Genomic DNA, 26400 nt, shown 5'->3' on the forward strand with positions numbered 1-26400 from the left:
AAATTTACAAGTACAAAAAGAACATTTTTGTAATTTTATTATTATTATTATTTATTATTTAATATATTGCAGGGATAGTATTAACTGTGTAATATTTTGAAATAAATTTCTTCTACCTGATTTGGGCGTAAAAATGTATTGTTGACCAAATATCATCTATAAATGGGAAAGAACAAAATTGTTTCCGTTTTAAAATGGCTTTCGGGAAACATGTTACCACCAATGCGTAAAGCACTTTGAGTGTGCAGGAAACATACTATATAAATGTAAGGAATTATTATTATTATTATTATTTATTCATTTCTATGTGAAACACTTTCATGAGCCCATTTAGCCAATAAGACAAAAACATAGTTTTATTACAGTAAACTAACATTTATCCACACAAAATAAACCTGACTGTATTTTTGTAGTAAAGCCGTGGTTAATTGTGTCAAATATGCCATTTCAGCCTGCAGAATGGCATTTCAAACTGTGGCCTAACAAAAATATAGAAAAGAAATATCGAGTTTCTGTAATATAAAACTGAATAATTCCTCTCCCTGTATAGTTCCTAAAGTTAACTAGACAGAAACAAATGTAAGTTAATTTCAACAGAATCACTCAAATAGCAATTAATCTGACTGATGTTAACGTTAAAGGTTTGATCAAGCTTTTAAGTAAAACAATAATTAGTTTAACGTTACAGTACCGTTAATATAACATTAATATTTACATTAGTTAAGTTGCATCAATGTTAGCATTAGCATCAAATGCTAATTAGCGCTACTAGCCTGTGACATACAGTAATAAACGTTAGATCTAATTACACTGACTTTAATATTCATTGGTTTAATTTGTAATTATTTATTTTATTTATGTTATTTTTTCTTTTTAATTCGCATTTTTCACTTAGTGAAGGCGGGGACTGTTGACTAACGTTAGTAGCTCTAAATTAGTTGACTGGAATGCTGTGACGGTGTTAGCATGTAGCATGTTCACACAATAAAATAAATACAGTTCGCAATTAAAACCATTTCCTACCTTTTGTTGTAACTTAATAAAATCTACTGCAATTGATGTCAACAAAGATGTTTAATCCACAAGAATCTGATCATTATTCCTACCTGTTAGCGTTCACATCGGTTCAGTCCTTATTTAGGCTAGAGTGGGTTATTTTTTGTGAATGAATCTGTGGATTTAAATGAATTGTGAGAGTCGATTCATCCTTGACCTATTCATAAATACAACAGTTGCTTTGTTGCTGAATAAATGTCTTATTCACTTAAGACAGTGTCCTACCACCACCTACTGGCGGTTTCAGGTAATACATGGATAACTTCATTTTGTTGCATATTTTTTCTTTTTAATTTATTATTTTGAAGTATTATTCATTTAAAAAGAATTCAAAAGAATAACGAGTTTATATAATCATAATATATAAAATATAATATAAATTATAATAATAATACTGTTAAAAATGATAAATAATTGATAATGAAAATATAAAATAACTGAAATGTGCTACTCAAAATAAATGAATCACACAAACACACACACACACACACACACACACACACACACACACACACACACCATAAACATGGTAATAATTGTAATAAAAAGCAAAACGCAGAAAAAGTTGTGCATGACAGAAAAAAATACATAGGCCTAAGTGCAAAAATAAATAAATTAATAATTGGAAAAAATGTGTATAAGCAGGTGGCTGTGTGAGCACATTAAGGCGAATGAGCCAGTCAGTCTAGCGCGGGCCTGCATTAGAAGTTTGTTGTGTTTTAAAAAGTCTCTACGTAATACCAAATGGAATTGTGGAACTCTGACATCATCGGTGACAGTAAAAAGCTTTTGACGTAGCAGAAACTCTCATTAGCTTCTTTGGATGTCTAGTAGTTCAGTACTTTCTGCGATTCAACAGTACAGTGATAAAATGGCATTTTCAAAACTGATTAACCGTCTGAAGAAAGCGTTTGGTGTTAAGTGTGCGAACGAACAACCGTGTGAGCCACTCGAACCCACCGGCAGCACGACAGAGAATCGCCGTCATCTGATGACCGATGACCCGGCCGTCGCTGCAGGAAAACAGGCAGGGAGACAGAAAAAGAGGAAACTCAAATTGTCTCCCATCTTCTTCGCCTGTTTTTCCAGAAGAAGAGCTACTGTTGTTGGTAAAATAGATTTATGAGCACTTTTAATTACTAAAGCATACTGTTAAACACACCAAACACATCACATAAGTGTTTAAAGATCAGAAATGAACATTACTGGAAGACATTTTAGAAAGAGTTTCTTAAAGCCACAGTTCACATAAACAAGACAATTCTGTCATAATTTACTCCTTAAACCTGTTTGAGGTGCTTTCAGCCATTGACTTCCACAGTATTTTGTGTTCCTACAATGAAGGTTAATGGCTGCTGATTTCAGGAATTTTCTTCAGAATTTGTAGTTTTGTGTAAAAAACAGAAAAAATAAGAATTATTTGTATTAGGATTTTTTATTTCAGTGAGCTTTGCCTTTAGATATATAGTTTACTTGTTTGCTAATTCAATGCAGAAAACCCATGAAGATCATCAATAAAAACACATTGAGTAATGTTTCTGCAAATGAACTGTTCAAATATCTTGTCAAAAAGAGTTGTAGAGTCATATTAATGATGTTCCTTCCTCTCTTTAGATCAGCTATGTGTGCAGGAGATCCACGAACTTCACGCAGAGCCCATCAGTAGCTCTAAATTCTTCTGCACTGCTGTGAGCAACCTGGAGCTGGAAGTTCTCCAACCTCCAGCTCTTGATGCTCCAGAAGACGAAGATTTTGACTGTAAACCGGAAGTGAACAGCTTTGACTCTGCAGTGGTCATTGAGAACGACTCTGCAGAGCTTCACTTCCCAGCAGACAACGAATCCTCCCTCAGTGAGGACAGCCTGGAGCAAGAGCTTGATAGTCCTTCAAGTTCACCATCCGATGAGGACAATGAACTTCCAGTGAGCCAGCAGCTCATAACAGATGACATCTGTGACTCTGCCCTGGATGAAAACTCGAACCCTTTACCGGATCAGGTCTCACAAGAGGACTCTGCTGTGAAGTCTACAGCAGATGATGGGACCTGCTTGGACAATAGTAAGTTTATTGCTGGAGTTCAGAACATTTGTTTAGGCTCATCAAACTTTGTAAAATTATACAGTTGAAGTCAAAATTATTCGCCCTCCTGTGATTTTTTATTAATATTTTTTAAATATTTCCCAAATGATGCAGAGCAATAAAGTTTAAGTACTCAGAACTTTAAGCTGAACACTGGTATCTTGAAAATATCCAGTAAATATGATGTACTGTCATCACGACAAAGATAAAAGACATCAGTTATTAGAAATGAGTTATTAAAACTATCATGTTCTGAAATCTGACAATAATTCTGACTTCAACTGTTTGTGTTTTTATTTGGTTTATAATTTAATGACATTTTCTTCATTTTTAACAGATGACATCAGCTGCCGCTACAAACTCGGAAAGCAGCTTGGTGAAGGAGGTTTCGGCTCTGTGTATGAGGGGATTCGCATACAGGATGGTCTGCAGGTATTCATTTTTGTAGACTCAAATCCTCTGATGAAGTTCCCTGTTTAAAGAACATCATCAGAGCTTTCATTGTTTGGACATTTCTGCTGACGAATGAATCCTCTGTTCAGGATTTATGACTGAATGAAATGATCTCCGTGCACATGTTAATTGTTCGCTTGTTCCTTTAAACAGGTGGCAGTTAAATTTGTCCAGAAGACCCCAAATATGCAAGATGTCAGCTCTGTGAGTAGACTACACTTTCTGTTCGCTGTGTTCAGTTTATAAAGTCTTATATTTATTATAGACCACAGGCTGTGGTCAGAAACCCTTGTTTGAAAACCAACATTATTATTTTGTTTTCAGTCATGTGACCAGCCACTTCCTCTAGAGATCACCTTGGCAAACATGGCCAGCGGTGGCTCCAGGTGTGCAAACATTATTAAGCTCCTGGACTGGCAGGTCTTTGAAAACCATTATGTCATGGTGATGGAGCGGCCTAGTCCAAGCATGGACCTGGAGGCATTCCTTGAAGTCAGCGGAGGAGTCCTCAGTGAGAAAACAGCACATACCATCATGAGGCAAGCTGTTTATGCGGCCAACGTGTGCTGTTACCGCGGGGTGTTCCACCGGGATATTAAGCTTCAAAACCTGCTGGTGAACCCCGACACACTGGAAGTCAAGCTGATCGACTTCGGGTGTGGAGACTTCATGATGGAATCAGCCTACAGTCTCTTCTCTGGTAGGTGTTTTGAATAGTGTGGTCAAAAGTATCGACTTCGGTACCAATCGATTCTGACATTTAACAAGTCAATTTGAGCGCTGTTAAACACCACTGATTGGCCATTGGTGTTCACATGCTCAGCAAATATGACTGTGATGAGTGTCGGTATCGATTGGTAGTTGATACTTTTGACAACACTAGTTATGAATGTGCATAAGCATTATTAATATACGTATTGAAAGCTGGTTAATTAGCACAGCTGAAGCCCATCTGGTATATATATTCAACATGATGCTAAACTAAACGTCTCTCCTCCAGGCACAGAAGCGTACATCCCGCCAGAGTTTTATGAAAAAGGATGCTACCGGGCCAAACCAGCGACGGTCTATTCTCTTGGGGTTCTTCTGTTCACAATGCTCCATGGAGAATTCCCATCAGCGTATGACCTGTACTACCTTCAACATGACTGGTCCAAATTTACCCTCTCTCAAGGTGAGATGTTCATCAAAGAACAATTAAGTGAAACAGCTTAATAATAATAATAACAATAACCTCACCTCTCCATTTCTTCTTCACAGAATGCTGTGATATGATGACGGCTTGTCTGCATGAGAATCCAGAGTGCAGAATTCCTCTAGAAGAGATGCCTTACCACGACTGGTCCATGCTGGAGTTCTGAGTCACATTAGCAGAATGTTTTGTATATTTGATTTTTGTACATGTCTGTAATAAAGATATATTTTATTGAACTCACTTGTGTTGTGGCTTATATTGTGATCTAGCCCCAGTGTTGTCAGATTGTGTGGATTTAAAATGGTTTTGTTTGGGGTGACAAAAATTTGGCATGAGGTTTGAACAGCATCCAGTCCTTTCCAACACACACTGCAGTTGACACTGGCGTCATTACGGCGCACTTTTAGAAATACACTTTTTCAGAATGCTGTACAGCGCTGACCCAAAACCTAAACATATCAGTCACTGCGACATCATCAAATCATCCATAAATATTCCAATGGTTTATTGTGAAATCAGAGCTGTTCAGAAAAATGTATTAAAATACAAACGTCGTAACATGAGAATGTGAGACTCAATACAAAACATCAGCATTTTCACAATAAGAGCACCCAGTTTTATTAAGGTCGTTGAGTGTTTGTTGCCATCATGACAATCCTAAACAAAATATTCAGTGATATTCCTTCAAATCAATACTGATAGTGTAGTTTGCACAGACACACTGAGGTTTATCCAGTGTACAGAAGTCTGAATCATCCACATTATTTCATACGCTTCCAGAAACACGTTTACTACACGAATGTCCAGCGTTTGCTAAAACTGTTCAACTCTTTAGATGATTCCTTTCTTACAACATCTCCAACTATGACAGCTTCTCATTACTCACCATTTCTTAATCTTACTAAATACTTGACTTGATGTCGCTCTGTGGACTCTGGGGTCATGTGCAGCATAAGCAGGTCGGCCCCCCGGCGGACCACCACCGGGACAAGCTTTCGCTGGTCCTCACAGCATTATATATCTCCTCCGACGTGTTCACCTTTACCCCATTGATCTCAATAATAACATCTCCTGGCTTCATTCCGGCTCTGCAAAACCGAAAACAGGAAATGACATCATCAAAAGGATGCCTTAATCAACAGCTGATAACATCATGTTCAGAGAGCAGCACACCTGTTGGCTGGAGATCCTACAATCACACGGTGGATGAGAACTCCATGAAAAACATCAGGGAAGGACGGGTCTCGCATCCTTAGCTCTTCGATTATACTGAGGAGGGGAAAAAGAGAATTTAAAGATAATAAAAGACTCACTTCAGCGCAATGTTTACAGTTTAAGGATTGATTGATAAATAGATAACATAGATAGATAGATTCATAGATAGATTGATTGATTAATAGTTTGATAGACAGATCAGCAAAACAATCAATATTACATTTGCTTCAACCAAAAACACTTCAATGTCTGCGGTTTAATTACTCTTGCAAATAACATAGTAAAAACATCTGAAAAGTATTATTCCAATAAAACATTTGTTTTAAGTTGTTTTTCTTTGTCACTGCAACACAGAAAGGCGTTTGTCCCGCCCTTACATTTCAGGTAAAACTAAACAAGGTTGACTGTGATTGGCCACTTCTCATATCATTTAAATCACTGCTTCGGAATCACGGTAGATTGTGCGGGTATTTTTGCATTATATTGTTACAAAAATTCACAAACATTTTTATTTTTGGGGCGTGAAAATTGCATACAAATTCTCCTTGATAAATTAAGCACTTTTCAACAGAACAAGCCAATTTTCCAGGTATTCCAGCACTTGAATTTCTAAGAGCCAAATCTAGTGGTATATAACAAAAATCTGTAGATTCCATAATGTATGAATTTTGCTCTCCTGTAAAATTGTAATAAAAGTGTTTGGCACCTGGGGGTCAAAGTCAACATCATCACTCCAATGTAACGCCTTTTCGATCCCGATTCTCCAAACCATGACTCTGAAAAAAAGACCCAATAACCATCTGTCAGTGAAAAAAAATTATGTCACAGACAAAAGCAAGCAGCTGTGAGGTCATTCTTACTCTGTTTGTCTGCAGATCGGTCAAGGAAGAGACGGACTCTGTCTGAGGGAATAGCGAAGGAAATCCCTGCTGTCACTTTCATGGTATTAATGCCGATGACCTCACCATCCTGAAGAGTACAAACATGACACATCAGTTTATTACATAAGGCTAGAGTATGGCCAGTACAATACAATATTGATAAACATTTGAAAACAATTTACGTTCTTAATATGACAGTCATGAAGCTCTGTATTGCTCTGAAGGTCCAGCAATCTGTAGTCAACTACTAAATGTGCACTAATAACTTTCTCCTTCACCTTATTGTACAAGGAGGGTACCACCATAGCTGTGAGATACGTTCTACTTGGGATTTCGTAGTGTGGTTCTAGCACACTAATTAAATGCCTAAAACCGGAGTTTTCTACCCCTGAAAAAGGTTGCATGTCTGTGGCTATGAATACTCCTACCCTAATACTCCTACTATTATGCCTACAATTGCCTTTGCTTGTGTTGAGTTACTTGGAATTTTTATTCCAAATGAAGACAGGAGAGTAGTTTGTGTTAAGTTCAATTCTAGGTGATGACAACCGTAAATGTGGATGCTGCACATAGAAAGGAAGTAGGATTTTTATGTTATGTTAAAAGGTCACTTCCGGTGTGAGCGGGAGTTTTTGTTGTTATTAGTGAACGGCCATGGTGGTTATGCAATAAAGGAGACGTGTTCTAAACTGTTGTTTTCATTTAGTAACAAATTGGTAGCAGAGGATGGTTAGCAATTACAAAGTCCCGCCAACCTTTGATGAAGGGATGCCACAGAGTGAACACAGAGTGATGCTAGTATGGAAACTGTGGTCATGCTACAAAAAGGACAAACTGTAAACTACAGGGATAGAGAAAAGGGTGTTTTACACACAGCTGAAGTCCTGGGGCGTGCAGGTAAAGCTACAGGCAAATATAAAAATTGGTATAACCTGTTGCTTATTGAGCCCACTAGTGTGGCGGGTACCACAGAATCTGCTGACATGTCAAAGGTTGAGAATCTACAAATTCAAAACACTGTTGCTAATGCTAACTCCACTAATGTATGTGAGGATGTGTTTGTAACTCGGCAAAACAGGATGAGATAAAAAGCTGGATAGATAACCACGTCTTTGAGGAAGTAAAGGACGAGGGACAGAAATGCATTTCCACTAGGTGGGTATGCACCTACAAAGAGTCACCTAATGGGGTTTTACCCAAAGCTCGTCTTGTAGCACGAGGTTTTGAAGAACTAGAGATGTCAGAACTAAAAAAGGACTCTCCAACATGTTCTTCAAACTCTCTTCGGCTCCTTGTGGCAGTGATTTGTCAAAGACAGTGGAATCTAAATTCTACGGACATAAAAGCTGCATTTCTTCAAGGAATGGAACTGTCCCGGGACCTTTATATCAAACCCCCTCCCGAGGCAAACTGTAAAAAAAAACTATCGAAGCTAAAAAAGTGTGTGTATGGTCTGGCTGATGCTTCACTTTACTGGTATAAAAGAGTGAAGGAGATTGTCATGAAGTCAGGAGGAACAATGTCAAAAGTAGATCCAGCTGTGTTCTGCTGGCTGGATCAAGACTGCGCTTTGACTGGTGTACTCGCTTGTCATGTGGATGACTTCATATGGGGAGGCACACAAAGTTTCTCCACAACAGTAATACCTCACCTCAGATCCATGTTTCAAGTTGGGCGTGAGGAGAACAACAGCTTCTGTTATGTGGGAATAAACTTTGAAACTATTGCCAATAAAGTGCAGGTTCATCAGGAAAACTACATCCAAAACATACAGCCTAAACAACTGAATCCTGCACGATCAGTGGAACAGGACTCCTTACTTTATGAAGAGGAAAAGGATCAGCTAAGGTCAAAGGTCGGCCAAATTCTTTAGGCCGCAAGACAAAGCAGGCCTGATGTCATGTTTGATGCCAGCAGCCTAGCTTCAAACATTAAAAATGCCTCTGTACAAACTATTCATGAAGCAAACAGAATTGTGTGTAAACTTAAATCCAAAAAGGTAATGCTGAACTTCCAATACCTCGGAAAAGACTCTGAGCTCAAGATGGCTGTATTTAGTGATGCCTCTTTTGGAAATCACTCAGATGGGGGAAGTCAAGGAGAACATCTAATTGTTCTTATGGGGCAAAATGGAATGTTCTCTCCCCTTTCTTGGCAATCAAAAAGAGTAAAGAGAATTGTGCGAAGTACACTTGCTGCTGAAACACTAGCAATGTCAGATGGAATTGATAATGCAATATTTCTGATGACACTGCACTCTGAGCTGACTACTGGTGACACTGAAAATGCAATACCAATAATCTGCATTACAGACAATCACTCACTTACTGATGCACTGAAGTCCACCAAGTCAGTTGCTAAGAAAAGACTTAGGCCCCGTTTACACTAATGCGTTTTAGTTTGAAAACGCATAAGTTTTGCTACGGTTACGCCATCCGTCCACACTACGCCGGAGTTCTCGAGCGCCGAAAACGGAGCGTTTCGAAAACGCTGGAGAGGCCGTTTTCATTCTAAAACGCTGCTGCTCCGTCTCAGTGTGGATGGGGAAAGACGGAGACATCTGAAAACGGAGGCGGGGCTGCAGACATTCGCCTCTCTGATTGGGGCTTTTCCTCAATATTAAGTAGCCTAACACACAGTTCAGTCCTGAATCTTCTACGTGTAAGTTCAGACTTCGCAAGTTTGATCAAGGCTGCAGTCTCTTCTTCTCAGTTTGATATGGAAAACATACCGAGGACACGCGTCAATCTTCACAGGGAACAGTGCACTTTATAACTTCATTCACATCACCTTGGCTACGTTGTTTCACTTTCTCAACAATAAAATGTAAACTTGATTTAAGGAACTGCCTATTTTCATTTTAATATTAGCAACTTAGACAGCAGAAATGTTGAGGCGCCGTGCTGCATGAGCGTCATCTTCACTGTGTGCATATTTATAACAAAACGGAGCCGATAACAACTGCCTCCTTTCAATTTCAGTGAAAATACGAAACATACCCTGTCTTTTGCTGAATATCAGTTTTAATAATCGATAATGGCCATTATAAAAGTATAACATACAATAAGTTTATACATTATAGGAAATAAAGGCAAGCGATCAGTCAATATACAGAATGTAGGCTACGTGCTTACATTAATCATTAACTTATCTTTGCGCTCAGCCAAAACACGTTACCTGAGAACAAGTAATAGATTCCAATGACCAAAGTCAGGGAATATGTCTTTAGATAAAGACAACAAGATGAATGAAATATCACGTTTAATAAATATAGTGAGATTAGATCCAGCGGGAGATGCTTGATGAGAAGTCCGACTAACAGAGCTCTCATCTGGGTAGATGGGCTCCAGCGATTGCCAAAGAGTGTGTGTGTGGTCACGTGATGTGCGTTTTCAGCGTTTTGGTGTGGACGGAGAGCAGTTCAGAAACGCTGGGTAAACGCGAGTGTGGACGCGGATCGTTTTCATTCTAAAACGCCGTTTTAAAACTAAAACGCACTAGTGTAAACGGGGCCTTAGTCTGGAAGTGAGCAGCATCAAAGAACTCATTCAAACACAAAGAATTAAACAAGTGCTCTGGTAGGGTACAAAAGACCAGCTTGCAGACTGTCTTACCAAAAAAGGAGTACAGCACTGCAGTTACTTAAAGCACTTAGTGAAAGACAATGGAAGCTCTATTAAAAGAGCATCTCCCTGTTAGGAGTACTGAATTCTAAAAGTTAAAACTTATGTCATGTTATCTTATGTTTTGCTGTTATCTTATGTATTAATGTTTTTCAGGAAGTGCATGAGACATTTTTTTTAAAGAAGAGATTGAGTTTAAGTTCAATTCTAGGTGATGACAACCGTAAATGTGGATGCTGCACATAGAAAGGAAGTAGGACTTTTATGTTATGTTAAAAGGTCACTTCCGGTGTGAGCGGGAGTTTTTGTTGTTGTTAGCGAACGGCCATGGTGGTCATGCAATAAAGGAGACGTGTTCTAAACTGTTGTTTTCATTTAGTAACAGTTTGTGTTTCACTTGTCGGTTTAACAGATAAAGCAATGATTTTGTGGACATCAGTAATCTAACTATTTGCCTTAATCTGATTAAAACAACAATATGATTAAGGTGTTTACATGAGTTGCTTTTAGAATGTTCCTTTTATGATCCCGTTTTACATGTTAAAGCACAATACAATTAACGTCATTGTGTCACCACGCTATCCACGTTTCTTCTGGAGTGTCATGTAATTTTGGGGAGTTTCATTCTTAATTTGTCGACTTTAACTGCAGTTTGGCACTTTCATTTTCATTCAAGAACATTTCATGAGTGCCCCCCATGACAAACGACATATTGGATCCGAGGAACTGCTAGAAGAGTGTAGTTTTAATGGCCTACTTCGCCATCTGAATAACAACGAACACCGATTGCTTACTTACCAAATCCGTAGAGACAGGACAATCAACGCAAACTGGATTTGCGATTTTTCTTATAGGAAGACGAGTGGCAAATCTGGATTTCACCATTTATACATACAAAAAGCTCTCGGGTAAAAATGTTCCTTACAAACATTTTGGTTGCGTGTTAGAAGACCACTGTAGTCCACAAATGTGGGTCCTTTCTCACTGCGGGAAAATGAAAAGAAAACCTTTGTTTTGGCACGTTTATAAACAACACTGACGACCCATGCCTCCAAACAATTCTTCACTTTTATTGTTAAATATGTGTCCTAAGAGTGTTTTTAGTAGCGTGGAACATATATATGACTATTGACAACTCAAAAATGTGTTTTGGTGTTTCGTGACCCTTTAAACCAAAATGCAGAGGCAGTCAGTTGAGCAAATGTCAGCAACTCACCAGGTTTATGAGAGGCCCTCCTGAATTTCCAAACTGTAAAGCAGAATTGTGATTGAGTGATGGAATGCAATTCATTAAATGATGACATACATTTTTTTTGCATGCAACACCACCCAGTTTCCAGTGCTCTTACATCTATGGTAGCGTCCGTCTGGATGTAGTCCATGTTGGAGTTGGAAAGACCCAGTTCTTTACTGCCTCTCTGAGCAGAGCTGACGATTCCAGATGTGATGGTGTTTTTAAGAGAAAAGGGGCTCCCCATGGCAACCACAAATTCACCTTGACGCACATCAGATGACTTGCCAAGACGCAACGTTGGTAGAGGATTCTGGGACAAGACAGAGAACACAATGACACTATGTCAGACTATATGGCCATGTACTAGAACTGTGGTAAAAGAAAACTGAGAAAAATCAATTGCAAAAATGGCCTTTAAAACATGAAAGCCTCCTCTGTTACTGTTGGTTTAACTAAAAATGTTGACTAATTATTCTTTAGTTGCTGTAATACTACTGCGTTTAAAAATTTGAGGATACAAAACCAAATGTCACTAAGGTTATCACAATTTCGAGTTTATTTCCATATTTGTATGCGGCCGTTCCTCCTGAAATATTACAGTGTGTATGTAGCCTAAATACACTATAATCAGATTAATGGGTTAACATCAGGGCTTGACATTAACATCCACCAACCGCAGGTAGACTTTAGCTGTGGCAAATTAGACAGCCACTCCCACTATCCACTTTGGCTGGTCGAAAATCTTTTTTAAATTGTATTTTTTTTTAAGCAGGGTTCAACAATAAGGATGAATCTCTAGAAATGAGAAGCAGCCCGACTGACAAAAACAACTGTGTTCACGCAAGCAAAAGAAAGCAGATAAATACAGAATGTTATGTGATGCGCGCAATTTTTTAAAAGCGTGCACGATCCCATTTCCTTGCGTGAAGCAACCTTGACTGGAAACACAATGCTGCGATCGGTTCTGTTTGAAATAGACTTGACAAAAAGTGATAAACATCCACCATTTTCAAGAGCTCAAGATTTTAAAAAAAAGAAGGTATTTTATGTATGCAGCAGCAGTTGCAGCTTCAGCTTTAAACAATCTTTGAACAGATTATTAATGGGCCTAATGTTAACCGTGTGCGTTTGATCATCCTTTCATTATTGCACACGGTATGTTTTTCACCTGCTTTCTTTTTGTTAATATGGTTTAATTATCATTCTTTAAAGTAATATTGATTTAATAGATTAACTTTTATGTATAGTTAACTGCTGATCTGAGACCTTGGTCTCGGAGCAAGGACAAACTACTTTTCATAGTTTTAGACAGGCTACATGACAATAATTGTTATTTAAGTTTTATTTAATAAAAAGTGTGTGCATATTATAACATATATTTTGCTAGTTTTTGAAAATTTTAAATTATTTAACATTTTTGGCTAAGAAATATTTATTTATTTATTTATTTATTTATTTTCCAGTGTGGTCAGAGAAAAAATTGGTACAACCTTAATGTTGAGCCCTGAAATAATTACAAAGCAACACCATGAAACCACTACCGCTCATGCTCATTGAGCAAAGTCATACACAACACATCTAAATCAAGTAATTTTGCAAATATATTTTCCCAACAACAAAAGTGAAAATGGCGAGTGGCTAGTAAAGTTGAAAAACTACTAGCCATATAGGGTGGTGATCAAAAAAGTTAATGTAGAGCCATAAAAAAAACATTAAAAATCAAATCAGACCTCACACTTTTAATGTACTAACAGTGACACAATTTTGATTCTTTAGGTTTAATTCTTAAATGAACAAAATTCAAAAAGAAATTACTCATTTGATAAAGACCTTTTACTAAAAATGTAAATTAACAAAATAAAATAAGTCCTTGTTCTTACCATATTAAACTATGACTCAATAAAAATAATGATGCACCGATACCATCTTTTTGGAACTGATTCGATTTCGATCCCAAAATTCTGAGTATCGACCAATACAGATCCGATCCTGATACTGTGCCATTTTTTTAAGCATAATACAGTTTCTATGGTGATGTGGTCCAGCTTATATTTCTTTTTAATAGTAAGATTTTTCTTTGAACTCTGAAACAGGCTACCACTATTGACCCTAATCAAAACACAAACTGGCCTGTTAAATAAACTATTGATATAAATAAAATTACAGTCAAATATTCACAGTTTTCAGAGCAGCCGGGATTAGGCTAAATTATTTTCTGTTAATGACAATCAATATTGTGCCTGTCAGTTTCACTTTTATTAATTTAATCAAAAACTTTGTGTGTTGATTTATGTGTGAATGAAGTGCTTGATGCATCACTAAGACAGCGCGCAGTCCTCCGTTATCTGCGGACACTTCCAATCCAAAACAGCAGTAAAAAGGGAAGAAATCAGTGCGTTAAGGATCTGTCCAATGTATTATTGAGCCTTTTCTAGTTTTAAATTTCAGGTAGGCCTACTTTGTGTGTGAAGAGCAGGTAATAACCCACTCAGTTCCAGTGTTGCGAATGCGATCTGCTGATCTAACAGCTACATGATTTAGAAACAGAAATGAACTCGTCGTTTCAGGTCGAAATGAACCAATATAATATATATTACATTATAATAAATGAATATATTGTAATATAATAAATTAATATTTATTTAAATTAACAGGAACAAATAGTGTTGGAGAAAGTTTTTCATGTTGTCATGAACGTGACACGCAGTTTGAATTGTAAATAAACGGAGAATGATTGACAGGCGCAGCGGAGGGGAGCGCAGAACTGAACATGAATTTAAGCATGTGAATATTGATCTGCACTTCACATTAAACTATAGAATGGCTTCAAAACATTTGGGATACAGTAGGCCTACAAGACAACTTTCTACTGTCTTATAAAAGGCTACCTTTCTGGCTTTTGTTTGCTTATAAATTACACAGAATATAGAGCACGTGCAAGATGGGATTTGGATCGGTACCTGCTGGCTGATACCCGATCCAGAAAAAATATGCAGTATTGAACCGATATCCAATCCTAGTATCAGGATCGGTGCAGCCCTAATTAAAAAATTAAATATACCCAAAAGATTACATATGTTAACAGTACAACCTCAAAGTTCCATCTGTACCTTAACATTGATTTTGATGGTGGCGATGTCTGCAGCCTGGTCCACATCCTGGACTGTGGCGCTGTAAGTCTCACCATTGGTCAGTTTGACACGAACACCACGCTTGTTGGCGACCACATGGGCATTTGTCACTATCAGGCCATCACTACTTATTATAAAGCCAGAGCCATTCGAGATGCGAACCTCACGGCCAGAAATGTTGTACTTTGATAGTCATTGGCTGCTAATATGATTTCGCTATTTAAAGTTTGCAAATAATACATTTATGAAATTATATTATTAAGGGGAAAGTCTGAATCTGCGAATATAAAACCAACTTTACTTCTATAAAATATGCAGATAACCACCTTTTTGCTAATTATTGTTTATATTTGTTTTGTTGGGTTTCAGACAGATACTTTATTTTGTAAATTGATATTGACATACATATACACATGAAGACTTTTTTTCTTTATCACATCTCAATATAGAATACTGGGAGCCTGCCTGTGCAAACTGGAACTCATACAACAGTAAGTACTGTACATCTATTTGTTTCTCAATATAGTATAGTTACTTTTAATACAAAATGTGTCACATGTTTAGTTGCTACCTAAATTAAAGATTTGTTTCCATTTTTACCAAACCATTTGGTAAGTTTTTTAAATCTTTGTTTATAATATTTTTGAGCAGATTGGGGTCTGTCATGGGTCAGACATTTTGTAATACAATATTTAGTATTGGGATACAGGCATTTGTTTATGTATTAAATGTCTTTTTCCCCATTTCATGTTGCCTAAATATTGTTTTGTATAAATAAATCCAGAGGATGAAACAAAATGCACAGCAACAACCAGAGTGAGCCAGAAGAAGGCAGCAGAAGTTATGACGAGAATGACAACCATGAACAACAGAGTGTTTTCCTTCTTTCACCAGCTAACTGAGAACTTGGATTAGGTGAGACACTCTCAATAGTTGTGTCAGCATTCAGTCTGTTTTAGTTTATTAAGAATACCTAAAACAAATAATCTTTTCTGTCCTGCAGTGAATCACCCCATCACAAATGCTACAATGTTTTTGTAAAACCTTGTTGGGGAAAAAATAAACAGGACATTCTGGTTAGTTATCTTTTAAACATGGTAGTGAGCTGGTTATGAGCAGGAGCCAGTTGCTCAGTACCAGCTGAAAACTAGCCCAACCCAGCTGCCATGCTTCAAAATAACTAACCAGTATATGATTTATTTTTTTAAACAAGCTTCCTCTATGCTTATGTTAGTCTGTTTTCCTTATCCAGAGGTCTCCATAATCCTGGACTGGGCCAAATCCTGACCAGATCCTGACCAGATGCTGTGGTGGTCATGGAGGAGTGGAGAGTGAGAGACTGATTCCTGAAAGACACACGTGATCGATGAGTTTCCTCATTGATCCAGTGGGCCAGCCTGACCACCTGCCGTTGACCTTACAAGTCTCTGGTGCCCAGACTGCGGCTTTGCACAAGTTTGGCTAGAGGAGAACTGGTCGGGGCCAACTGAGCCTGGTATCTCTCAAGAGCTTTTATTCTACACTTTTGTCAGTTGGTGAAGTTTGTTCCATGCCACTGTCGCCACTGGCTCGCTCGGCTTCGATTGGTGGATCGGTGGATTTGCTCTTCAGTGTTTGGAATTTCAGCAGTGACATTTACAACTTCAACTCTGAAAACTGGACTGAAGCAGCTTCAATTTACAAGAACTTCTATGTTAAGCTGCTTTGACATCATTGATCTACATTGTAAAAGTGCAATAGAAATAAAGATGAATTGCATTTGAACATGTGAATTCAGACATTGTTGAGCATTTGACACCAGAATTTGTAATATTTTAAAGTTGGGTTGTTTCTGAGTCGGCTAATGGTTACAAATATTTATTTTTCCAACAATACGCAATTCAGACGTTTAAATTATTATTGTACGTATTATTGTATGTTGTGCTTTGTGTGATTTATTAATTTTTAATCTGTTGATTTTAATGCTTAATGTAATTTTCACACATTTTCCTTAAATGCATTAAGCATCATCAATGTTTTAAAGAATGGAATATTTTATAATTGTGTCTGGTTTATTGTCAGTAGTACTAAGTACAATTGTTTTTTTTCTCTCAACAATATGCAGGTCAGACACTTAAATTAGTTTTGTACATGTATGTTCATGTGCTTTGTCGTTTTCAATGTTTTTTTCTTAAAATAAGATCATTTGAATGTTTGAAATGTAGTGTTTTTACACTGTTTTCTTAAATGTTTTAAGCATCTCCAATGTTTTAAATAAAGAGTGTTTATTTTGTTAATATTTTGTAATCGTGTCTTTTTTATGTCAATAGTACTAAAATAATATTAATAAATTTACATCATAAAATATTTAGGACAAAATTAAAAGGTTTACAGTAGGTAACTGTTTACTTAGTTTTTACAGTAATTAACCATTTTTAGACACTATGATAACATGCTGTAAACTGATTTACGGTTGTATACTGTAAATCTCAAATACAGTAACTTACTGGCAACAGTGTTCCCTACTGGCTAACAGTGTACAACCTCAAAGCTCCATCTGTACCTTAACATTGATTTTGATGGAGGCGATGTCTGCTGCCTGGTCCACATCCTGAACTGTGGCGTTGTAAGTCTCATCATTGGTCAGTTTGACACGAACACCACACTTGTTGGCGACCACATGGCCATTTGTCACTATCAGGCCATCACTACTTATTATAAAGCCAGAGCCATTCGAGATGGGAACCTCACGGCCAGAAAAGGGGTGTCTGAAAAGAAAGAGTGTAATATTAGTCACAATTCCCAAACACAACTGAAACTAAAACCATCTGGTCATCTTAAAATAGAAACAAGTGATCCAAAAAGTCTCTATAGAGAAAATCAACATAAAACACCCTGCTGAAAATAAAAACAATCCTGTTGTGCGCGCGCATGTAAAGGTAACTGGGTGAACAAGTCAAACAAAGTATATACACAAGAGAACATGAAAATATACAACAATTCAAAAAAATGAAGCAAGAATAATAAAGATTTAAATAAAACATATAATAGATAGATAGTACAATAATAATAATGATAGTAATAATGTCAGTGAAAATGACAACAGCATTATTAATAACAACAACAACAACTACAACTACCACTTATGATTACTTAACATTCAGAAATTAAACCGAATTAACAAAAAATATTGTAAATATATGTGTAGTGTTAAAACACTGTTGGGTTTTACAACCCTGCGAAATGTGAGAATGTTTTAACAATAGAAATGATAAAAAAGTAAAGAATTAGGTTAACTTGATGGTTTTTATAAATGTAAGTGAGTTGAACATTAAACAGTCAAGTTGCCCCCAATAAACTTAAGAATTGAGTTGCTTCAACACGTTAAATAAGTATTTTATAAATGTCTGATATCAATAATTTTGTTAATAATAATGACATTTGGGGAAAAGGGTTTGGTTCTATTTTTATAGTAATTAAATGTTTATAATTTAAAATGTTTATAATAATTACATGTTTTGCCGCCTTGTTTTTGAGTTGTGCAATGCAAAAAGACCCTCTTATAGCAAGATTAGGGAAGCACCGAAATGAAGCTTGTTGATTGAAACGGAAAATTCTATATGCATTTGGCTGAAAACTGACACTGAAAAGGCTTTTTAATAATTGGAAATTATTTTAATAAATAAAAAAAATGTAGTTTTATATCAAATAATAAAGTAATTTGGCGACGCAGTAGGTAGTGCTGTCACCACACAGCAAGAAAGTCGCTGGTTCGAGCCTCGGCTGAGTCAGTTGGCATTTCTGTGTGGAGTTTGCATGTTCTCCCTGCGTTCGCGTGGGTTTTCTCCGAGTGCTATGGTTTCCCCCACAGTCCAAAGACATGCGGTACAGGTGAATTGAGTAGGCTAAATTGTCCGCATGTATGAGTGTGAATGAGTATGTATGTATGTTTCCCAGAGATGGGTTGCAGCTGGGAGGGCATCCGCTGCGTAAAAACATCTGCTGGATAAGTTGGCGGTTCATTCCGCTGTGGTGACCCCAGATTAATAAAAGGACTGAGCCAAAAAGAAAATAAACGAATGAATGAATAAAGTATTTTTGTGAGGCTTTTAAATTAAACTCAATAACTTCAATTAACAGTGAAATTAATAGTAAAAATAAAAATGATTCCATCATTTACTCACCCTCTGCATATTTGAAATTGTTATCAGTTTCTTTCTTCTGTTAAACACAAAAGAAGACATTTTCAATAATGCTGAAAACCTCTAGCTATTGACTTCTATTGCAGGAAAAATAACTACTATGGAAGTTAATGTTCAGGTTTTCAGCATTATTAAAAATATCTTCTTTTGTGTTTAACAGAGTCAAAAAAAACTCAGAAATGATGACAGAAGTTTCCTTTTTGGGTAAACCACACAACTACTTGCAAATATGCTCATGTTACATTTCCTCGAGTTAAACAGTTCAGTTTATTCTTCTTTTTTTTTTAAAGAGCCTCTATTATGGGTTTTTGAGAATGACCTTCCATGTATTGTGTAACACAGCTCTAAGTGAAGTGAATTATTCAGCTAAGACTTAAATCTGCAAGTGTGCAGTGTTTAAAACTGTTGATTCATTTATAAAAGAGTCAACTCGCAGTGCTTCAAATGAATCGTCTTGATAACGAGTCTTTAGCTGTGCCGGTGTGACCTGGAAATGGAACTTAAGCCCCGCTCAGGGCCGGATTAACCAATGGGCCTTATAGGCACAGGCCCAGTGGCCCGAGCGCACTTGGGGCCCCTGCGAGGGGGGAGAAGAAAAAGACAAATTCGGGGTGTTTTTTTAGGCTAACTGCAAATAGCGCACCTAGTTGGAATAAGCTATTCACGCTTTACGCCCATCGATGCTTGATTGACAGAGACAACATGAGTAAAGAGCAGGGCCAGACGGAATCTGCGGACGTTTTTTGCTATTTCTGTGGAGCATTTTGGTAAAAATCTGCGGATTTCTCTGCAATTATTTTGGGAGTTTCCAGCGGAGTATCATAACTTACACCTTAATATATTAAATAAAAAGTAATAAATTACTGAATAAAAACTGAATAAATTCAGATTTACATATTTACTCAAGAAAATAAACAGAATTAATGATAGGCTAAAGATCTGCAAAAAATCTGCAGAATTCTGTGCGCACAGATTCCGTGTGGGCCTAGAAGAGCTATGCAGCATCACAGCCTGAGTGGCGTACCTCGTAATGTGCACAGCAACATCTTTTGACACGATTGTTCAACAACCCGGTTCGAATCCACCAACTGCTGAAATTGTGCTACTTTTTTTCTCCCCATTACATATCAGATTAGAAATATATTTATTTTTAACAGGAAGGAAACATTTTTAATAAATAATGCAAATGTGATATAAAGTCAAGTGCCTCGTGGGTATTTAATAATGTTTAGCCTTAATAAAGGTGCCTCCTTCTCTGTAAAAACTATATTGCTCAGACAACTGTATTTCCTCTGAGCAAAAAACTCACATATAACTATTATTATTATGTTTAAATTGTCTTTTTTTCTTTAACTTAACAGAATGCTGTAATTGGTCAAGCGCAGAAACATCAGTTTTGAAATAACCCGCACTAAACTGAGCGGACTGTAGTGTAACGTTAGTATTAATCATGTATCAAAAATGAGTGGACAAGTGGATTTAGCAAACGCGAGAGAAAGAGGAGAGGAGGCATCTTTATTGAGGCATTTTCCATACACACCTTCTTCAAACAGACCCATGATCAGGAGGATGAGGGTATAGAAGACGACGTTATGGTAACGTTAGATCAGTAAGCTAGCATTAACCAGGCGGAGGAGGCTAACGGCAGCGCAGCGCGGACTGGATTCACCGTGAGACAAACAGATAGAAAAAGGAGAGAGAGAGGGAGAGAGAAAGGCCACGAAGAGGAGAGAGACCGGAGAGGAGAAGAGGTATAGTGTGTGTGATTTTCGGATACTTTTAGGTTTATAATCAAGTTGATCTATGCTGTTTGCCAACTCTTCATCACGAGAAGAGTAGAGAGAATACAGAGAGAGGAAGAGAGAGACAGTAAATCATTAATAAGTGTGTGTATTATTAAACACTCAGATTCATAGAACTGGATTGAAGAGGCATTGTGTGATATAGCCTATGCCATGCAAACAATGTGCTCTATCAGTTTGTAAAAGCTCTACATTAAAAATACCCTTAAAAATTATATATATATATATAGTACTGTTTCAGTGAACTTGTACAAGTATACTAAAAAAACATTCATTTTATTAGTATTTTTATTCAATGCTTTGAAAAATAAGTTAAATCTTTGTAAATACATATGTACTATATATCATTTATTTAAATATGTGGGCAACAAATTATAGATTCATTTTATTTAAAAAATATTATATTATTATTATTTTTTAAATTCAACTATAGGGGTACGGCCAGGTAGGGGGCCTTACAAGATAATGTGCCCAGGGGCCCCTGAGTTCCTAATCCGGGCCTGGACCCGCCTATTTGTTGCACGCGCAATCCCGGGAAAATTAAAAAAACCAGCCCCGCCCACAAACACAGTAGCAAAGAAAAAGAAGAAGGACACTGCAGCAGACGCCAGTTGAATCATGTCGCGAAGACGCTGTGCTCTGAAGTGTGAGGGGAAAGTTAGTGTTATTTTCTCTACTCAAAGATGAAACAGTGAAGAGTCAGTGGTTGAGGTTTATTTTGGCAAAAATACCTCAACATTACAGCCCAGGCTTGTGCTGTGTTCCAGTCATTTTTCTGATGAGTGCTTTAGATCAGAAAATTCTGTTGACGTATGGGACTTTGTCAGAGCTCGACAGTGTAAGTATGTGCAATTAAAATGGTTGCCTCTTTGTTTTCTCTACAAATTATGTATTTAATTGTTTTTTGCTACTTATAACCGCTTGTAGTGCATCTGGTTAACTCTTTATATTCTCATATCACGTCTAATGCCATGATGAAAATGCGACGCGTGCCGCTTTGTTTATGGATTTAAATGCGTTTGCATATAAATGCACAATCCTCTGGCACTTGTCGTTGCTATGGCCATCATCAGTTTCTGGGATAAATAACAAAACGGGAGGGTGGCGGGAGATGGGTCTGAAATTACAGGAGACTCCCGAAAAAAAATTGTTGGCAGGTATACTCACACATACACTCTGCACTCTGACTACTTCAATATTGTTGATAAGCCATGGTGGGCATTTCTCTCTGTCTCACGCTGAATGCTGTTGACCAATCACAACAGAGTACAATAGGACCAATCAGCGCACATTAGCATCGCATTAGGGAGGGGTGTAGGAACAAATTAACTGTTAAATAATCATAAGCGAGTCGCTGGCATAATTTGATAAAAATAAATGCATATTTTAAGACAATGAAAGTGTACTTTGCCCTTGAATGCACATCAGCCTGTTGTTGGAGACCCCCCCCCCCCCCCCAAAACAAAACAAAATATGACCCTTTTTAATGTATAATAGGGGCTCTTTAAATCCATTCAGACAAACTCCGGGTCTGACAGAAGAACTTTTAGCTTAGCTTAGCATAGATCCTTGAATCAGATTAGACCATTAGCATCTCGCTCAAAAAATTCCTAAGAGTTTTTAAAGTAAGACTTGACTCTTGTGTAGTTAAAGTATGCACCAAGACTGATGGAAATGAATAGCTGCTATGTTCCAACTAGACATGGCTAGTAACTATACCTATACGCCTCTTGGGAAGTATACATGGGCATTCTGTTTGAATGGGTAAATCAAATTCTTCAAAACTGCTTGCCAAGATTACGATTACATTACATACTATGAATAACCAATAAAATTAAACAGTAACTGTCCTTTTTGTTTAATTTATAAATGTATATATATCACACAATATCTGCAGAAACTCACATCTAGTCCAAGCCCCTCCCCTGGAGAATTGTCATTCTATACTGATCGCTGATTGGCTCATGTACTAAAAGGTGGGCTTTATTTGCCATATATCAATCACTGATTGGCTCCTGTACTAGAAGGCGGGGCTTCATTTGCCATAATGACTGTTTCACTTTTCCCATTCAAAAGTATACGAGTGACACGTCATGTGTATTCTATAATCTTTGCTATACTCTCATTCTGGAGTAATAATCAAAGATTTTGGACTATTTGTTAGACCCAGAGATCAGCTGAACGGATTAAAATGACCAAACTCAACAGTTTAACTCTGAGTAACTTGAAAAATGAGCCTATTTGCCAGAAAGTCTTACTTTAAATACGTCATAATTAATATAAAACAAAAAAAAGTATATTGTTTGCTTTCATAACTTAAATTACAGTCAATGTAACTGCATAGAGACTCAAAATGTGTTTGTGTGTGTGTGTGTGTGTGTGTGTTTTATAATCAGTGAGGGACCACTGACTTCTCAAAATATCACAAGAACGCAAGCATGTTTGGAGTAAATGACGACAGAATTTTCACTTCTGGCCTTTTAATGATTCCTCTCTCTACAGCATATCTCCAAATTAATCAAAAATCAACCCTGAAACCTGTTTCCAAAAATCATCAGAAAATTCACAAGTACAAAAAGAACATTTTTGTGATTTTTTTATTATTATTATTATTTATTATTAAATATATTGCAGGGATAGTAGTACCTGTGTAATATTTTGAAATGAATTTCTTCTACCTGATTTGGGCGTAAAAATGTATTGTTGACCAAATATCATCTATAAATGGGAAAGAAAAATATTGTTTCCATTTCAAAATGGCTTTCGGGAAACATGTTCCACCAATGCGTAAAGCACTTTGAGAGTGCAGGAAACGTGCTATATAAATGTAAGGAATTATTATTATTAATTATTATTCATTCATTTCTATGTGAAACACTTTCATGAGCCCATTTAGCCAATAAGACAAAAACATAGTTTTACTAAAGTAAGCTTACATTTATCCACACAAAATAAACCTGACTGTATTATTTGTAGTAAAGCCGTGGTTAATTGTGTTAAATATGCCATTTCAGCCTGCAGAATGGCATTTCAAACTGTGGCCTAACAAAAATATAGAAAAGAAATATCGAGTTTCTGTAATATAAAACTAAATAATTCCTCTCACTGTATAGTTCCTAAAGTAAACTAGACAGAAACAAATGTATGTTAATATTAACAGAATCACTCAAATAGCAATTAATCTGACTGATGTTAACGTTAAAGGTTTGATCGAGCTTTTAAGTAAAACAATAGATTAAAGTTACAGTACCGTTAATATAACATTAATATTTACGTTACATTAAGTTGCATCAATGTTAGCATTAGCATCAAATGCTAATTAGCGCTACTATAGCCTGTGACATACAGTAATAAACGTTAGATCTATTTACACTGACTTAAATATTCATTTGTTTAATTTGTAATTGTTTATTTTATTTAGGTTATTTTTTCTTTTTAATTCGCATTTTTCACTTAGTGAAGGTGGGGACTGTTGACTAACGTTAGTAGCTCTAAATTAGTTGACTGCAATGCTGTGATGGTGTTAGCATGTAGCATGTTCACACAAAATAAGTACAGTTCGCAATTAAAAGCATTTTATACCTTTTGTTGTAACTTAATAAAATCTACTGCAATTAATGTCAATAAAGATGTTTAATCCACAAGAATTTGATCATTATTCCTACCTGTTAGCGTTCACATCGGTTCAGTCCTTATTTAGGCTAGAGTGGGTTATTTTTTGTGAATGAATCTGTGGATTTAAATAAATTGTGAGAGTCGATTCATCCTTGACCTATTCATAAATACAACAGTTGCTTTGTTGCTGAATAAATGTCTTATTCACTTAAGACAGTGTCCTACCACCACCTACTGGCGGTTTCAGGTAATACATGGATAACTTCATTTTGTTGCATATTTTTCTTTTTAATTTATTATTTGAAGCATTATACTACGGTGGCCCAGTAGTGCAAAACACAACAACATTAAGATGAAAACGCTGCAACACTAAGATGAAAAATGCAGCAACACTAAGATGAAAAATGCTGCAACACTAAGATGAAAAATGCTGCAACACTAAGATGAAAAATGCTGCAACACTAAGATGAAAAATGCAGCAACACTAAGATGAAAAATGCTGCAACACTAAGATGAAAAATGCAGCAACACTAAGATGAAAAATGCTGCAACACTAAGATGAAAAATGCTGCAACACTAAGATGAAAAAGCTGCAACACTAAGATGAAAAATGCTGCAACACTAAGATGAAAAATGCTGCAACACTAAGATGAAAACGCTGCAACACTAAGATGAAAAATGCTGCAACACTAAGATGAAAAATGCTGCAACACTAAGATGAAAAATTCTGCAACACTAAAAACGTAACACAACGGAAATGCTCCCAACCACTAGGTGGCAGTGGAACACCGATTACTTCTTCTGATTAAACAGATATTATTAATACAGACCAAAACAATGATTATTACCTCGAGAAATTCCACAAGAAGTTCTAAATGTAAGTTAGTAACATTAAATTTAAATCAAGTTGTGAATGAGGATTTTTATTACTTTAAGATTTGATATTCTGGGAAATCTTAATGTTTTTATAAAATTAAACATCAATAGTACTTCATGAAGCAATCCACAGAACTTGTTTCTGTTTTTCCTGCTTCAGAAACATTGTCATAAAAATCTATTGTATGTCACATTAATCAGCTAACGAAAATCTGCATTAAATATTAAAAAGAATAAAACATTCTTTAGAAATCAAACAGCATGTCCAATTAACATAAATCCTCGGGATCGTGCTTTGACGAGGTGTAACGTTACAACGCTATTTTAATATATTCATCAAAAAATAAGAAAATTCCGTGACAAACCGCGTTATTCGATTTCATGTCAGATACGATTTATGAAATTCATAGGACCCTACAAACAATACAGCATTGTAACTTACCTCCACTGGTGCTGGGCTCATTTCCATCAGGAACTTTGCCTTTCATAAACGTTATGTTTTTTCCACATTTGCTGCAGAATGACGGGCAACTGTCAAGTGAAGCCCAGCAAAATGGGCAATACATGATTGCTACCAAGAGCAACGTCCGAAATGAAACGAAACTTTTGAACTAAAACTCTTAAGATGGGCACACGACTGCCCGTTATCTGCCACCTAGTGGTCAGGAGCATTTCCGTTGTGTTGTGATTTTAAAGTTGCAGCGCTTTCATCTTAGTGTTGCAGCATGATTCATCTTAGTGTTGCAGCGTTTTTAACTTAATGTTGTTGTGTTTTCATCTTAATGTTGCTGCATTTTTATCTTAATGTTGTTGTGTTTTTATCTTAATGTTGCAGCATTTTTATCTTAATGTCGTTGTGTTTTCATCTTAATGTTGCAGCATTTTTATCTTAATGTTGTTGTATTTTCATCTTAATGTTGCTGCATTTTTATCTTGATGTTGTGTTTTCATCTTAATGTTGCAGCATTTTTATCTTAATGTTGTTGTGTTTTCATCTTAATGTTGTTGTGTTTTCATCCTAATGTTGTTGTGTTTTCATCCTAATGTTGTTGTGTTTTC

At 36.6% G+C, this 26400-nt stretch overlaps 3 protein-coding genes across 5 annotated transcripts in view; 1 reads left to right on the top strand and 2 right to left on the bottom strand.

Moving 5' to 3' along the window:
* LOC110437868 (serine protease HTRA2, mitochondrial-like) overlaps nt 1-1154 on the bottom strand; it is a 29323-nt gene extending 28169 nt beyond the window's left edge. The window contains exon 1 of the mRNA XM_073920678.1: nt 1107-1154. The gene's annotated coding sequence lies outside the window, so the exon portion shown is untranslated. The remainder of the gene's footprint in view (nt 1-1106) is intronic.
* A 566-nt stretch (nt 1155-1720) lies between these two features.
* LOC141377126 (serine/threonine-protein kinase pim-2-like) lies at nt 1721-5022 on the top strand. The gene is made up of 7 exons (XM_073920673.1): nt 1721-2165; nt 2671-3114; nt 3473-3567; nt 3742-3792; nt 3913-4288; nt 4589-4762; nt 4849-5022. Exons 1-7 carry the CDS (start codon nt 1880-1882, stop codon nt 4947-4949), a joined length of 1527 nt encoding a protein of 508 aa, XP_073776774.1. The 5' UTR covers nt 1721-1879; the 3' UTR covers nt 4950-5022.
* Nucleotides 5023-5040: 18 nt separating this feature from the next.
* htra2-6 (HtrA serine peptidase 2-6) lies at nt 5041-25962 on the bottom strand. Of its 3 annotated transcripts, none has more exons than XM_073920028.1 (8): nt 25784-25962; nt 17410-17614; nt 11852-12046; nt 11719-11751; nt 6859-6967; nt 6705-6774; nt 5957-6052; nt 5041-5871 (listed from the first exon to the last, which is right to left on the bottom strand). In XM_073920028.1, exons 3-8 carry the CDS (start codon nt 11978-11980, stop codon nt 5724-5726), a joined length of 585 nt encoding a protein of 194 aa, XP_073776129.1. In that variant the 5' UTR covers nt 11981-12046; nt 17410-17614; nt 25784-25962; the 3' UTR covers nt 5041-5723. The 3 variants fall into 3 exon arrangements, with proteins under 3 accessions (XP_073776129.1, XP_073776128.1, NP_001103640.2); XM_073920027.1 differs by lacking the exon at nt 25784-25962 and adding an exon at nt 24516-24563; NM_001110170.2 differs by lacking the exons at nt 17410-17614; nt 25784-25962 and adding an exon at nt 24516-24628 and having other exon boundaries at nt 5274-5871.
* Between the last annotated feature and the right edge of the window lie 438 nt (nt 25963-26400).

This window comes from Danio rerio, chromosome 13, assembly GCF_049306965.1.
Source record: "Danio rerio strain Tuebingen ecotype United States chromosome 13, GRCz12tu, whole genome shotgun sequence".
Classification (NCBI taxonomy): Eukaryota; Metazoa; Chordata; class Actinopteri; order Cypriniformes; family Danionidae; genus Danio; species Danio rerio.

What these genes read in the sequence shown, in the direction of transcription:
- LOC141377126 (XM_073920673.1), top strand. Translation starts at nt 1,880, where the DNA reads ATGTCTAGTAGTTCAGTACTTTCTGCGATTCAACAGTACAGTGATAAA. An exon ending in TGGGACCTGCTTGGACAATA is followed by an intron (nt 3,115 to 3,472) that starts GTAAGTTTATTG and finishes CATTTTTAACAG; the next exon opens with ATGACATCAGCTGCCGCTAC. An exon ending in AGCCTACAGTCTCTTCTCTG is followed by an intron (nt 4,289 to 4,588) that starts GTAGGTGTTTTG and finishes TCTCTCCTCCAG; the next exon opens with GCACAGAAGCGTACATCCCG.
- htra2-6 (XM_073920028.1), bottom strand. Translation starts at nt 11,980, where the DNA reads ATGGGGAGCCCCTTTTCTCTTAAAAACACCATCACATCTGGAATCGTC. An exon ending in AGACGGACGCTACCATAGAT is followed by an intron (nt 11,752 to 11,851) that starts GTAAGAGCACTG and finishes TCTGCTTTACAG; the next exon opens with TTTGGAAATTCAGGAGGGCC. An exon ending in GAGGGCCTCTCATAAACCTG is followed by an intron (nt 6,968 to 11,718) that starts GTGAGTTGCTGA and finishes TGTACTCTTCAG; the next exon opens with GATGGTGAGGTCATCGGCAT.